This window comes from Pleurodeles waltl, chromosome 7 (assembly GCF_031143425.1).
Source record: "Pleurodeles waltl isolate 20211129_DDA chromosome 7, aPleWal1.hap1.20221129, whole genome shotgun sequence".
In the NCBI taxonomy this organism is placed as follows: domain Eukaryota; kingdom Metazoa; phylum Chordata; class Amphibia; order Caudata; family Salamandridae; genus Pleurodeles; species Pleurodeles waltl.
In genome coordinates this window covers 698,856,749-698,871,538 of record NC_090446.1, presented here as the reverse complement: position 1 = coordinate 698,871,538, position 14,790 = coordinate 698,856,749, and the positions used below count along the sequence as shown (strand labels likewise).

The following is a 14,790-nucleotide window of genomic DNA, read 5'->3' as shown; positions in this document are numbered from 1 at the left end:
AGTACACACTCCTCATGCAACATCCATCCTGATGCCCACCAAGGGCACTGTAGGCCACGTCTCTGTGGCTACAAGACTTGCGTCTCTCTCACAGAACAGAGAGATTGAAGCGCATGCCGCTGGAGCCTTCAGAGCTGCAGTAGTCTTGTCCGCCCTACCTGTGTGTCATCTAGTCCGGGTCTGTACTCCCTTTCAACCCAACGCCCCCTCGGGACTGTATTGTACACTTTACGCCCTGCGGGGTATGTATTAATGGCCGCACAGGCAGGATTCTGGACATGGTTCCTAGGGAAACCTCTCTATCAATACAGGGATGGTGTCCCTTGGGATTAGTCCCCTAGAGAACCCCCCCACCCCCCATTTTGGAAGACATATACAATGCAGAGCTCACAGAACACCTACGACGAGCAAAACTCTCTATCCTATATGCAGTGGGACGAAGAGTTCTATGAAGTTGCCCATGCCTCTGTCTACCACACCTATGCTATGGGGCCCCTAGAGCAGCGCCTCCCACAGCAAATAGTGCGTTAATGCTCTAAACTGCGAAAGCCTGAAATGCTTAGGCAAGAACCCCAGTGCCCCTCCTCCCCTGCCCAAAATGCATCGGGGGAATCCACCCAACCCCTAAAGAGGAAGTGTGACACGGGAGTGGATCACAATGCATTTGCACAATTGAAAAGGACCAAGTGCCCCCACTCGCTGAGCCTGCCAACCCTCCCATCACATACCCAGATCCCTCAGACTCTCTGGACCAGCAGGATGTTGGGGATTCCCAAGTGGATTCCGATGACAATGCATGCCCATCTAGATCCTGGCCACAGGCACACCCATATCTACTGGGTTCCCCAGTGCCATCATCACGCACTACGCACATTAAATTAGTGACCCAGAGTCAAATCCTAATCCAGAGGTAGCATCGGATATGTTGAATCCCGATGACATAATTCATCCCAGATCTGCAGAGTGGGTCCCAGAGGATAAGGAAGCAAAGTATGTGGCAGGTCATCTTTGCAACCCCTTAGAGAAGGAAGCACATAGTTGCCTTGGAGCTGACTGCCCCACGCCCCTTCCTAAAAGGAAAGGTTGCCCTGACGCCAGATATAGAACCCAAGATGGCCACCTCTTTGGCAACATTCATGAAAGACCCTAAAAGTCGTGGAGTTCTTGCCAAGAAAAGTTGCTGGATGCCATAGACTCTGACTAAAATCATACACATGACAGAGGAGACCAAGGCCACCGGCACCTTCATCCCTCCGGGTGTCCTCTCAGGGTGGGCATAGCGTGCCATCAAATTCTTAGAGATTGCAAACTGCGCACTTTCTATTGAACTCCGCAGGTCATTTTAAATGAAGGTTGATCCCAAACTGGGAGACCTCACCTTCTCCAAGGTGGGAGTGGCGGCTCACAGAGGCCTTTTTAGGGACCAGTTCATGAGGGAGTTAGGGAGGTTTGTGGCTACATTTACCTCCCTTGACAAGGTGCAAATCAACATCAAGTGCATGTTTACCCCTAAGGTTTTACAGGGGGCCAGTCGTGATAGGGGACTGCACGACTGGTCACTTCTCCTCTTCCAATCCCCCAAGGTACAAGGCTCTGGATGCAGACAGTGGCAGAACAATGTGTGCTTCAACTCATTCAACCCCACGAGAGGCCATCGGTTCCGCGGGCGAAGTGGCTTCAAGAGCCATTCCTGCAATTTTTCTGCCAACTGTAAGTTTCTTCCCTTCTTCCCATCTAAGGGTGGGGGTCCGTTGGGTACTGTTTTTCCAGGCCTGGATATCCATCACATCAGACGCCTGGGTTTAACAAACCGTAAAGGGCTTTCACATCAAGTTTTATGGATCCCCCAAATAAGGGTGTTGCCAACGTCCCATCTGCTTCTCCCAGCACGCTACAGCCCTTATCGACGAGGAGGTTGAAGCCCTGCTACGGAAATGAGCTTTTAGCCATTCAGCAACCCATCCCAATGGTTTCCACAGCAATCTTTTCCTGGTAATAAATCTTTGTGAATTCAACGAGTGGCTGGTCTATCGCCACTTCAAGATGAATGGCGTCCACCTCCTCAGATGTCTTGCTCACTTCAGATTGGATGGTACCTCTAGATCTAAAGGATGCATACCTGTTACTTCTGATATTTCCTCCACACCGTCGATTTCTCCAGTTCATCTGCCGGTCCCAGATGTTTGAGGTTTCTACACTTCCATTCGGCCATTTCTCAGCCCAATGGTGCTTCACAAAGGTCCTCAAGCTGGCGGTAGAGTACCTCCGGGCACAAGGAATATGGTGCATTGTCTATTTAGGCAACATTCTTCTTTTGGCTCAGTGCGGCCGGAAATTGGCCCTACAGCTTCAAACGACGGTAAGACTTCATCATCAACAACAAGAAATCTCTTGCGCTTCCCTCTCAGAAAATGACTTTTCTAGGTTTTTTGATTAACTCCACCACCACCTCCTTGAATCTCCCATCTTGGAAAATAGCGTAAATTTGCCACGAGCTACATCAAACCTTGGCCAAACCTCAGACTTCGCTGGCTGATTGCCTGCCTTGTGGGACAATGTCGTCATTGATTCAGGTGATTTTCCTGGGACTCCTCCATTATCGAGCCTTCCAGCACCAAAAAGCTCATCATCAGAGGAAAGGTCTAACTTACTCCCAGTCTGTGCCTCTATCAGAAGAAGCCAAGGAAGCAATAACCTGGTGGCTCACGCACATGGAAGCATGGAATGAGAGATCCAGTCCAGACCTGATCATAGAGTGAGACGCGAGCAGGTCAGGATGGGGTGCCTGGTGTGTGGACTGCTCCACAGTTGGAAGTTGGTCACCACAAGAACAAAGCTTGCATATGAATTGTTTAGAGCTCCTCGCCGGTTCATTTGTAGCTCAAAGTTGGATGAAAGACAGGATTCAAACCTGCGTCATCGTAAAGATGGTCTGTGCTATATCAACCACTTGGGTGGAACTGAGTCCAGGGCTGTGGCAGAATTAGCGAACAAATTCTTGCATTTCTGCCTGGACAATCATATTTCAGTCATAGCAGAAAACCTCCCGGGTCAGGCGAACCAGTTGACATATTGGCATTTCTGACACTTCTGGGACTCGAGTCTATGGAAGCTGGACCCTCAGGTCTTCCTAATTCTTTCGCCTCCCGTCTTGATCACCAGCTGGCCAGGTTCTTCAGCTGGAAGCCAGATCCCATGGCAGTGCCAACTGGCACATTTCTCCAGGACTGGAGTCAGGAGAAAGAATATATGTTTCCCCCATCTCATTGATTACCAGAGAGTGGGCCCAGGTGAGGCGACAACGGGTGAAGTTGGTCATGGGTACGCCATTGTGGAGGTCTCAAGGGTGGTTCGAGTTCTGTTTGAACTTTCTTGGGATTCTCCAATCCTGCTTCCCTTATTTCCAAACATTCTGCTGCATCTGGATCTTGTCCCACACAGGTTGGTACTGGAAGAGTCTCTCCAACTGTTTGCCTGGCGGATTACAGGTGACACTGGTTGCTCCCAGGACTTTTGGAACATGCTGAACTCCTCATCTCCAAGGCCTGGGCAGACAGCATGACCAAAAATATTGAGCGGCCCGGACACTTTGGTCACCTTGGTCTTTGTGACGGAGTGTGGATCCCTTGAGCTCAGATTTTAGTCCAGGTACTCAATTGCTTGTTGGGTCTGGCTGAGGAAGGCCTTGCATATCATTTCATTAATACCTTTAGGTCAGCCATATCAATAGGTCATGCTCCTCTTGATGGCGCCCGATCAAAGGACATCCCTTTGTTTGCAGATTACTAAGAGGCATCTGCCTTTCCCTTCCACCAGAATCCATTTATTCTGTGCTGTGGGATATTAACCACGTCCTGAATCTTTTTCTTTCTTGGCAACCAAAGATTCCTTTCCCGGAAAGAGCTCTCATCGAAACTGGCCATGCTTCTGTGTCTCGTTTCATGTTGACTTGTCTCTGATGTGAGAGCCCTGGATCTGTCTGGAAGGGTGCTTTCCCCAGAATGGGTTAGTAGGCGTACCAATTCTAACACTAGGATAATCTTGTATCCAGTTTTTCGGGATGTCCCTAAGTTTTGTGTAGTGTAGTGCCTCAAATCCTATGAGCTGATGACAGAAGACGTCTACCCTCTGGGCGAAGACAACTGATAATAGCATTATGCAAGCCCTTTAAGTTGATGTCATCACCTACGATAGGACAATGGGTTAGGTGGTTAATGCAGAAGGCTGGTATTGATATTCAGACATTCAGAGCTCATTCGGCTAGAGGAGCATGACCTTAAAAGCTTTTTTGCTTGGATTCACATTTGGAGGACATAATGAATGCAGCAGATTGGTCCTTGGACTCCACCTTTAAGAGGTTTTACTTTAAGCGGGTATTAGAGGTGGCACAGTTGGTGGTAAGTAAGCTTTGAACTAATAGAATCCTTGTCTCCGGTCCTGACATAGAATGAAAAGTTGGCTAGCTTTTGTAAAGGAAAGTTTCAATTCTATTAAGGACCCGGAGGCGAGGATTAAAATTTGCCTAACTTTCGTAAAGGAAAGTTTCAATTATATTAAGGACACAGAGGCGAGGATTATCCCACCCAGGCGAGGAATACTTATTGCTTCACTCGCCCATTTTTTGGGGGTAAGTAATTTCATTTTCAGCTTGCTTGACAGTTGTTAAGTATGTACTCAATAAGATCATGTTTAGACATCTCACATGCATTGGTTATAGTTTTGATGATTATTTGGTGAGGATTTTCCCTCCGACAAGCCATTTACGATGTTTATCCCTTCATAGGATCTGATGGTTCGAAACAGGACATGTGAAACATGCTCTGTGCCGTGATTTGCCTAAAGAAAGAGGGAGTCTGGACAACAGCGAAGGAGTATGTGGAGGACTCCTGTCACCTGATTGGATGTTGGACTTGTTGTGATTCCCTAGTGATCTCAGAACAGTAGTTTTATTTTTTCAAGTCAATAAAATGGCTGCTGTTAATGTAGGATTCTATTAAAGCGAAGAGAGAAAAGCGTAATCCTCGCCTCTGTGTCCTTAATAGAATTGAAACTTTCCTTTACGATAGCTTGGCAAATTCTCATTATTATTTAATAATAATGACTACATTTGTTGCACATATCACAAACTAATATAGTCTGTACAGAAAATAGATGTTTTTATCCAACTCAAGTTGTGTGCCTCCTGGAATAATGAAAAACGTCGATTTGTCTATAATATATTTCTTACTGCGACCTGCAGATTTCTGAGGAGCCACAGAAGTTGTTTTTTGTCTCCACAATATATATCCTTTTATGTGTCAGAGTTATCTTACAACGCTTTGTTTTCAATTTCTCTCCTCTTGTGTGGCTCACAGGCATCGGCCCTGACGGTCATATCGCCTTCAATGAACCGGGGTCCAGTTTAGTCTCAAGAACACGGGTGAAAACACTTGCCATGGACACCATATTGGCCAACGCCAGATTCTTTGACGGGAATCTCTCCAAAGTGCCTACGATGGCACTAACAGTTGGTGTGGGCACAGTGATGGACTCAAGAGAGGTAGGAGGTTGAAGGGGTGAGCTAAATAACCTGAATACAGTATATTGTAGAGTGCTGGATGTTGCTTTTATTATTTCGCATTATGGCCCTCATTCTGACCTTGGCGGTCGGCGGAGAGGCGGCGGTCGGACCGCGAACAGACCGGCGGTATTAAAAATGGCATTCTGACCGCGGCGGTCACCGCCGCGACCGACCGCCACTTCCCCACTCCGACAGCCACGGCGGTCATGACCGACGGGCTGGAGTCTGCGCACTCCGGTCCGGCGGTCGACCCAAGACCGCCAACGGTATCATGACCCTGCTTACCGCCGCGGTTTCTGGCGTTCGGGAACCGCCATGCGAACCATGGCGGTAGGCACTATCGGGGCCAGGGAATTCCCTCCCTGGCACTGATAGGGGTCTCCCCCACCCCCCACTGCCCCCCCGAGTCCTCCCCCCACACCCTCCACCCCCCTGCTACCCCCCAGAGGTGGTACGAACCCCCTCCCCACCCCCACCCCGACATGCACATACACGCACCCCGACATGCACACACCCCCAACATGCACATATACACACCCCCTACACACACACATACACAACGGGGACACATACCCGCACACATACATGCCGACATGTGCACCCGCCGAACTACACACATTGCCCATAGGCACAGCAGCACTCCCCGCCCGCATGCACGCACTCACACACCCCCTCTACACACTCACACGCACACCCCCATGCACGCACACATCACACAACACCCCCCCACCCCCTCCCCTCACGGACGATCAACTTACCTTGTGCGTTGGTCCTCCGGGAGGTGACAGGAGCCATGGGGAGGTGACCGCCAACAGAAGACCGCCACACAGAAATGTGGGTCGTAATTCTGTGGGCGGTGTTCTGCTGGCGTGGCGGTGGAGGTTGACCAGTCTCCACTTTCCCGCCGACCGCCAGTGTGGCTGCTGGCGGTTTTCCGGCGGAACGCTCCCAGCGGTCAGAATGCGCACAGCGGCATACCGCCGCGGTCGGCGATCTTCATCGCGGCGGTAACTCGGCGGTCTTGCGAAAAGACCGCCAAGGTCAGAATGACCCCCTATGTGTTTTTAGCATTGGTAATTGAGACATGCTTATTGAAATACAATGTTTTTGTCACGTAGAGTTTGCGTCCTTTAAAGGGCACAATTACTTAGCTCCCTTTCTGCTTTCTGCAAATGTGTATTGAGTCTTAATATGACAATCTGATGAGAATAAAGTATGTCTCCCTTTGTTCATTCCAGTGTAGTAACCATTTTTTTGCGGCGCATTCCCCATTTCAGGAGTTTTAAATGGACATTGAGATATTCGTTAATTGTCGGAATCAGCCTCGTATCTTCCCTGATGAAGAGACTTTTCTGTGGTCGTGGGTTTTTCCCGTGTGTATTTTTGGAGTCGATTTGAAGCCTCTTTAAAGTGGAATGCTCATGCTGCTGTTTCCTAAACCACAATTGTTTTTTATAATAAATTGTAAACGTTTAGATGCCGAAGTTCTCCCATGTCAATTGAAAATCGAATCCTGGCTGTGACAAACATCAAGGGCCAGGCAGAAGGAGATTTGTGCTACAGATACACTTGTGTACTCGGCATCTGGTCCGAATTGGGAAATAAAAGTAGTCCTGGCACATTTTAGCAGCCCAGCCCTCATACTGCATGCAGTGAGCAAACAAGCCTGACTACTGTAAGAGGGAGTTGGGGTACAGGGGTTTCCGTCCATTGAATATGTTTAAAAACATGCAAATGTGGTGTATTTTACAGCAGACTTTTCATTATGGAGCCTTGCCCAGTCGTTCAGTGGGTGGATGAGATTGGATACATAGCTGCATGCCTCAGTGTCTAAGTGTATGAATGGATGAGGGAATAGTTGGTTGGGTGAGAAGTGGGTGTATAAGATAATTCAAGAATGGATGACAATGCATAAAGATTTTGAGCTACGTGGAGTAAACGATCTCAATGTACTGACCAAGAATAGGTGCTCTGGTTTTCATTTTAGCTTCTACATTAAAACATCACCCTGCCCAAACACTGCCACCGCCAATCTTGATCAAACATGCATTGCCCAGGTGTATTTAAAGCAGTGCACTGTTTTAGGGCCTCAGAGAATCAAACACAAAGCACTAAGCTCTGATCTAAAACGGGAGAGAGAAAGAAATAACTATGTGGTGGGCAAACTGAACAATGTGAAACCAGGATGCATCGCAGCAATCCCAGTTTTGAGTTAACAACTTTGACTGGTTCTTGGCAAGTACTTTTTTTTTTTTTTTTTAACTTTGCCTCGTTGTCTTTTAACTTTGCCTCATTTTCTTTTAACATCACAAGAGCACCTTGAAATAAATCGGTTCAAGGTGTGTGCAACACAAACATGAAAGACTATAATGTTTCTCCATCCACATTAACACTCGAGGCCACTTGTAGTGGACAAAATAGAACTGACTTTCTTATTGGTTCACTAACACTATCATTATCCGGGAAGTAGCAGTGGAGCCAGGAAAGTTTCAAAGCTCATGATTAGAATGACTTCTAACAGTTGTCATTCAGTGGCATGGTATAACGTAATATACTAAACTGAAATGCTTTGCAATGAGCACATTATAAGGAAATGCTTTGTTTTGATTTCTTTTTTTTTTAGAGTCTTTATCATAATTGTACTTGACTCTTTAGGACAAGAAACAGCAGACACCTGAGCCCATTTCCCCCTTTCCATTCAACGATTACACAAGGTTCTATAATGAAAAATGTGTTGCAATGTTTGCATTTTTTTAAAAGTATTTCTTGGAGGGGGGGAGAGAACGGCACAAGCTCCGCCTCGTTGCACTGGTCTGGTTCGCTGCACTTGGGCACTATGTGCATTATAAGGGCAAATCTTACAAAACTTGCCGGGGCTGCTTTTAGTTCCCCGTCCCGCCCTGCCTGCTTTTATTGGGAAAGAGTGTAATCCTCCACTTTGAAATTCGATGCTTTTGAGCATTAAAACTGAAAACCTTGTTTCAGAGTTTTCGAATTTACTGGAAAGGTAAGCTCTGTACTGCAGCTAAGATGCTGTTTTTACCCCTTAATAATGGTCCATGATTTGTGGGTCTCTTTTGACGAGATGACCACGTCCATCTTACATTATGAGAGGCACTTTGGGAAGTGAGGGTGCTTTTGGAATGTCATTTCTCTGCTCTCATACCAGAAATGTGATTGCCACGTTTTGTTGTTTGATGTTTAGGTTATGATCCTCATCACAGGAGCTCATAAAGCTTTCGCTTTGTACAAAGCCATCGAAGAGGGCGTCAACCACATGTGGACTGTGTCTGCCTTTCAGCAGCATCCGTCCACAGTCTTTGTATGTGATGAGGACGCTACTCTGGAGCTCAGAGTGAAGACGGTTAAGTACTTCAAAGGTAGGGCCACCTTCTGTGCTTTGCATATAAATGTGTTGTAGGCAGCTTTCAGCATGATTTTAGAGGTAAATGCACCCTGTATAACAAAGTTGACAATTGGTGTGTGTGTGATCCCCCTGTTGGAGTCTGCAAACACCAGCTAAAATCTGTAACCTCTTGCTTGGAATTGGACGTCATTATTATATTATTATATTATATAAATAAACATAACTCTCTCCCTCCCCTTTCTATCCCTCGGAGCTAAGGTACACTGGTTTAATTATGGGTCATCTCTATCACTTGGTCCCATGACAGACATGACCCCACTTATCCCCACCCTCCAACCTGACTCCACAGCGGCTGTGGTTCAGCGTGTCATCTCCAAAACCATAACTGCTATAAAACGCTTGACGGAGTCGGCTCATGTCTGGAGTTAGTCAAGCTGAGCATTCCTAAAATCGAATGCTTTCCTAAGGTAACAAATGCTCTCCTACTAAAAAGTTAACCTAAAGCTCAAGCATGGCTGATCAGCCTCCAACATATCCCTTTGAAAATAGCCAATTCCACCATGACACTGTTTTTGAACTACTGACTTTCTTTCTTGGATAAAGTCTCGGAAGTAGCAGCAATAATAAAGATCAGATCACATAACATGCTTTACTACTGGAGATCCTTTTTAACTCCTGCCAAAGATCTAAAGCCAGCCCCTTGAATAATGGTGCAAAGGCCAGGTGATATTGTAGTGGTTTAGGAGCCCTTTATGCAATCAAGCACAGAACTTTGGCTATGTCGGATTTTCACCTTATGTCTGAACTAATCAGAATGTCACCTTCAGTGTGTGCCATGGATCTTTGATGCTCTTTTACATCTATTGAGTATGCTTCACCCTTATGCTCCCGCTACAAAGGTCCTCCGCAGAACAAAAGAGCAGCCTGGGACAGATTGCAGGCCAGAAATTCTAGCCTCTGTACTAAAGTGTATGTCTCCAACTATATGTATCCCAGCCGGAAGGCAAGCAAACTCAGATCCTTTAAGTTGGACTAGGCCTCTACCAAAGAAACACATCCTAGTCACCTGCAAAAGTTTGCAGTTTTGATGTCCCTTCGAGGCAAACTTTCCTCTACAACAACCCCTTATTCTCCTACATAGGTTCACCTGGTCCTATCGGTGTCAGTGTCCAGACATTTTGTGCGAAATTTGCTTAATTTGCTTTTGCATATGTAAAAGAAATTCCAGGAACATTATGCAAAAATAAGTGAAATACAAATCTGTTATTTAGCCTGAAATGAGTGTCTATTTTTGAACTGAGGATGCATTTCAGAATAATAAAAGTGCAAAAAACGCAAGTGATGTGAGTAACAGCTGCTTGAGTTGTGGACATTCGCATTATTCATGCGCACTTTTGGTAAAGTTTTCCCGCGAACGGCGCATAATTACGAGACCTGGCTAAACTTCACTGTAATGTGAAATTACACAAATTAGCATGACCATGACCACTACCATCAAATCATTATATAGTCTAGTCATCAAGTTACACATTGCACACTCTTTAATATCTCTTCAGAAGAGGTAGGGGCCTACCAGCTGTCCAGATACCAAGGTTAGAAATGCAGTGTAGGATTAGCTTTAACCATGCTGTGAGCCGCAACTTTTGCCAAGACGGCCATTGTAATAATGTAGTCTTCTTGAAAAGGGAACTTATATTAGCGGCTTGGCTATAAACTATTATCTTTTTTTAAAATTTTTTTTTACTTGTTTGGTTTTGGTCCAGAACATCCTTTTAGCTGCTTTTCCTGTTTTGTCTTTTTCCTTTGATTTCTGAAATAACAGTTGATTTCCTGGAAACTGCTCTTAAACATAAAATAACTGGTTTGATTTTGTTTAGTTTGTTGCTGAGGTACAAACTGATGATGCTTCTAAATCAAGTCTATAGTCTGCGAGTGGTCAAAGTGCAAATGTTCTTTGATCAGGCTTTGCATTGGTTCTGGCTGTCTAGACCAGACACTTGCATGTATTCACTGTGGCAAGAGACCAAAGTCAAACAGGTTACTTGGAAATGGGAGCTCTTTTCCATGTAATAAGACACTTCATAATTCTAAGGCTAATGTTTGAAGAATGTGTATCAACAAGAGAAATATTGTTGTATCAATCGTTCTTTTTTTCCCTTTATGCATTTTGTAATTTTGTCAAACATTTGGTAAGGTAAAAATCCACAAACTGCAGCATATATTATCCAAGAGCACGTAATAACTAAATATTTCGGGAGAAGCATTTCATTTGTAGTATTGCAATGAAGAACAGCACGGGATAGATTCGTTCTTGTTGAGGAAATAAATAGGAAACTTTTTTTATTAACGTAAATCTCTCAACTGATAATAACCTGGAGTTTATTTGCTGTCTTTTGCATTGGAATTTGTCCATTCATCACATGACTGCCTTTTGGTTGAAGAAGCATTTATTTCGAATTTCTAAATAAAACTTGTATCTTCTGTTCAGCACGCTATTTAGTAGTTTGTAACCTTTATAGTAACTTTGGCTAACATCATTAAAGTCTTCAGTGGGAATGCAATATTCATATCCACCTAAAAATACAGGAGGACTCTGAAACCGGATTGCAAATCACAGAACACCTGGTCCTTATCCAAAAGTAATATGTAGGAAAACTTGGCATCAAACATGGATGACAAACATATCCACCTCCATTTCATTGACTTGCCTTCTTCCAGTGGGAGGCCATGTTATACCCTTGCAAACAATGTGCACACTCAACAAATTCTTTTCAACATAGACTTTCATCATTCTCCAAATTCAAAATCTTTGTGTACCTCTTCAGTGGCTTGCCCAGGTCTTGGCAGTGAATGTACCCATAACTGTGGAATGTAACAGGATGTTAGATTGTGATCAGGCAAATATGTCGAACCTCATACCTACTGACCAGATCCTCAAAGATATCATTCCATCAGAGTAACTCTGTTTTCTGGCCTACAGACGTTTGGAAGGGCAGCATGTGTTTAAGCTCCAGTCTCTGTGTTCTGGAACCGGGAGATCAAATACATTTAATAAAATTATGTTCGGAGCATATTTGGCTGTAGAAACACCAGCTTAGCATTATACTGCCTTTAGTGTTTCGGTTAGATGTTTGCAAGTTGTTTTTCTTATAAGAAGCTTTTAAAGTCACAAGATGTGCTGTGGCTCCTTGTCTTAGACATTGTGCATGGGCACCACTTCCATGTTCCTTTTCTCTCATCCTGTTCAGCATGCACTGAGTTGGCTCCAAGACTGTTGTGTTCCAAACACCTTCTTAGTTTGCCTTGTTAAGTTTCTTTCTCATCACATCAGGCACCAAGCTTTGGCATCATACCAGATCATGCATTGGCAGCACAGAGGATTACCATTGCCGAGGTGGAGTGTCTAGGGCCTAGCCCCCCTTGGAGGTAAGCATAGTTTCCACTCTTCTGTTGCCTGAAAATGCTGCACTGACTCACCTTTCAAGATCTGTCGTTGCTGCCACTCTAAATATCCTGTTGCAGATTAGCACAAGGGCGTTATCTGCCTGTCAGAACAATGGCTCATGCTCGGCGTGCCTCACTCTTCATTCGAAAGGCAATTTGGTACCAAAGAGAATGCTGCTGGGCACACAAAAGGATGCAGCAGCAGGTAATCTCCAGCAACCACAACATCCATTGTTGCCCAAGAAAAGGAGGAGGCCGGAGCTTCTGGACTCCCAGCAGTGAAAGAGTCACCCAGCCCAGAGACCGTGTCATCCATTGAATCTAGTAGCCAGCGCATGGAGGGTGCCGACTCTGCGCATTAGGTCGCCCTCACTTGAAGACCACGCCCAGGGTGATGAGTATGCCTTTGGCCTAAGAGACCTATGCCTCCAAAGGGAGGTCATTTAAGAAACCCCATGTCAAGGCAGAGCACTGCTCCCACAGGAGTCTGCCCTGAGCACAGGAGTCGAGAAATGGGTAGCCACAGGCCCTTGCCACCTTCGGGCTCCAATCAGCACCCACAAAAGACTTCTGACACCACCAATCCTGCAGCCAGTGGCATTGCCCCACATCATCTGTCTAGCCCCTGCAGCTCACTGGGTGTCGAATACCAGAGCCCCCACACCAAGACTGCACCAGCCTCTCCTTTGGTGCCTGTCTACAAGCAGTCATCAACATCAAAGCCTCCCTTGGCTTTGAAACCCTCCTCTGATCCGAATACATGGCAGAAACTCTGTCCACCATTAATGGCCAGTGATGAGGACAAAGTGGCCCCAGTCTTGGGGGCAGGTCAGCAAAAGTTGGACGCTAGGGAAAAGCTCCTTTTAAATTACTTAGTCATAGGCAAGATCGCTGCAAAGGCACCTCCATTGACTGTACCACCTCCTTTGGGAGCCTTTTCCTCAGAAGGGGAGGCTCTCCTTCGAGTGGAAGGCTTCTTCAAGGCTTTCCTTCCCAGAACCAGTGCCCAAAAGGCGCATGGACACAGCCACTAGCCCGGTCTCCTTACCACACATCCTGACTCCACCACCTCCCCCTCCACCAAAACTGGTCTCAAGGACCTATCTTCCATTGTCTTCGCCAGAGTCACGTGAGGGTCACCCTTCTCATAATAACAATTGGGCAGTTCCTACGGTGCCTTTGACCCATACGACCAACCCATAGGCAAGCGTCTCCCCGATGATCTGGGCAACGACTGCAATGTTCATTCCCCCGGGAGCTCCATCTCTGATTGTTATCTGGTGAGGGCCTCATCCCTGATGATAATACAGCATACCACAAGACCGTCCAGAGGGTGACAGCCTTCCATAAAGTAGATGTAAGGAAATGCCTCCTTGGCATGGTTACCCCCTGACTTTTTGCCTTTGCTGATGCCAAGTTATGATTTGGAAGTGTGCTGAGGCCTGCTAACCAGGCCCCAGGACCAGTGTTCTTTCCCTAACCTGTACCTTTTGTCTCCACAATTGGCACACCCTGGCATTCAGGTAAGTCCCTTGTAACTGGTACCCCTGGTACCAAGGGCCCAGATGCCAGGGAAGGTCTCTAAGGGCTGCAGCATGTCTTATGCCACCCTAGGGACCCCTCACTCAGCACAAACACACTGCTTGCCAGCTTGTGTGTGCTGGTGGGGAGAAAATGACTAAGTCGACATGGCACTCCCCTCAGGGTGCCATGCCAACCTCACACTGCCTATGGTATAGATAAGTAACCCCTCTAGCAGGCCTTTACAGCCCTAAGGCAGGGTGCACTATACCATAGGTGAGGGCATAGGTGCATGAGCACTATGCCCCTACAGTGTCTAAGCAAAACCTTAGACATTGTAAGTGCAGGGTAGCCATAAGAGTATATGGTCTGGGAGTCTGTCATACACGAACTCCACAGCACCATAATGGCTACACTGAAAACTGGGAAGTTTGGTATCAAACTTCTCAGCACAATAAATGCACACTGATACCAGTGTACATTTTATTGTGAAATACACCCAGAGGGCATCTTAGAGATGCCCCCTGAAAACATACCCGACTTCCAGTGTGGGCTGACTAGTTTTGCCAGCCTGCCACACACCAGACATGTTGCTGGCCACATGGGGAGAGTGCCTTTGTCACTCTGTGGCCAGGAACAAAGCCTGTACTGGGTGGAGGTGCTTCTCACCTCCCCCTGCAGGAACTGTAACACCTGGCGGTGAGCCTCAAAGGCTCACCCCCTTTGTTACAGTGCCACACGGCATCCCAGCTAGTGGAGATGCCCGCCCCTCTGGCCACGGCCCCACTTTTGGCGGCAAGGCCGGAGGAGATAATGAGAAAAACAAGGAGGAGTCACTGGCCAGTCAGGACAACCCCTAAGGTGTCCTGAGCTGAGGTGACTCTGACTTTTAGAAATG

At 46.5% G+C, this 14,790-nt stretch overlaps 1 protein-coding gene across 3 annotated transcripts in view; it reads left to right on the top strand.

The window, feature by feature from the left end:
- Window positions 1-14,790, top strand: part of GNPDA1 (glucosamine-6-phosphate deaminase 1) — an 86,242-nt gene that overhangs the window by 46,149 nt on the left and 25,303 nt on the right. For 2 of the 3 annotated variants that reach the window (XM_069244704.1, XM_069244706.1), the window contains exons 5-6: window positions 5,355-5,539; window positions 8,766-8,940. In XM_069244704.1, the coding sequence (XP_069100805.1) occupies window positions 5,355-5,539; window positions 8,766-8,940 (360 nt within the window). Of the gene's footprint in view, window positions 1-5,354; window positions 5,540-8,765; window positions 8,941-12,258; window positions 12,354-14,790 lie in introns of all 3 variants that reach the window. The other variant, XM_069244705.1, reaches the window with a different exon arrangement.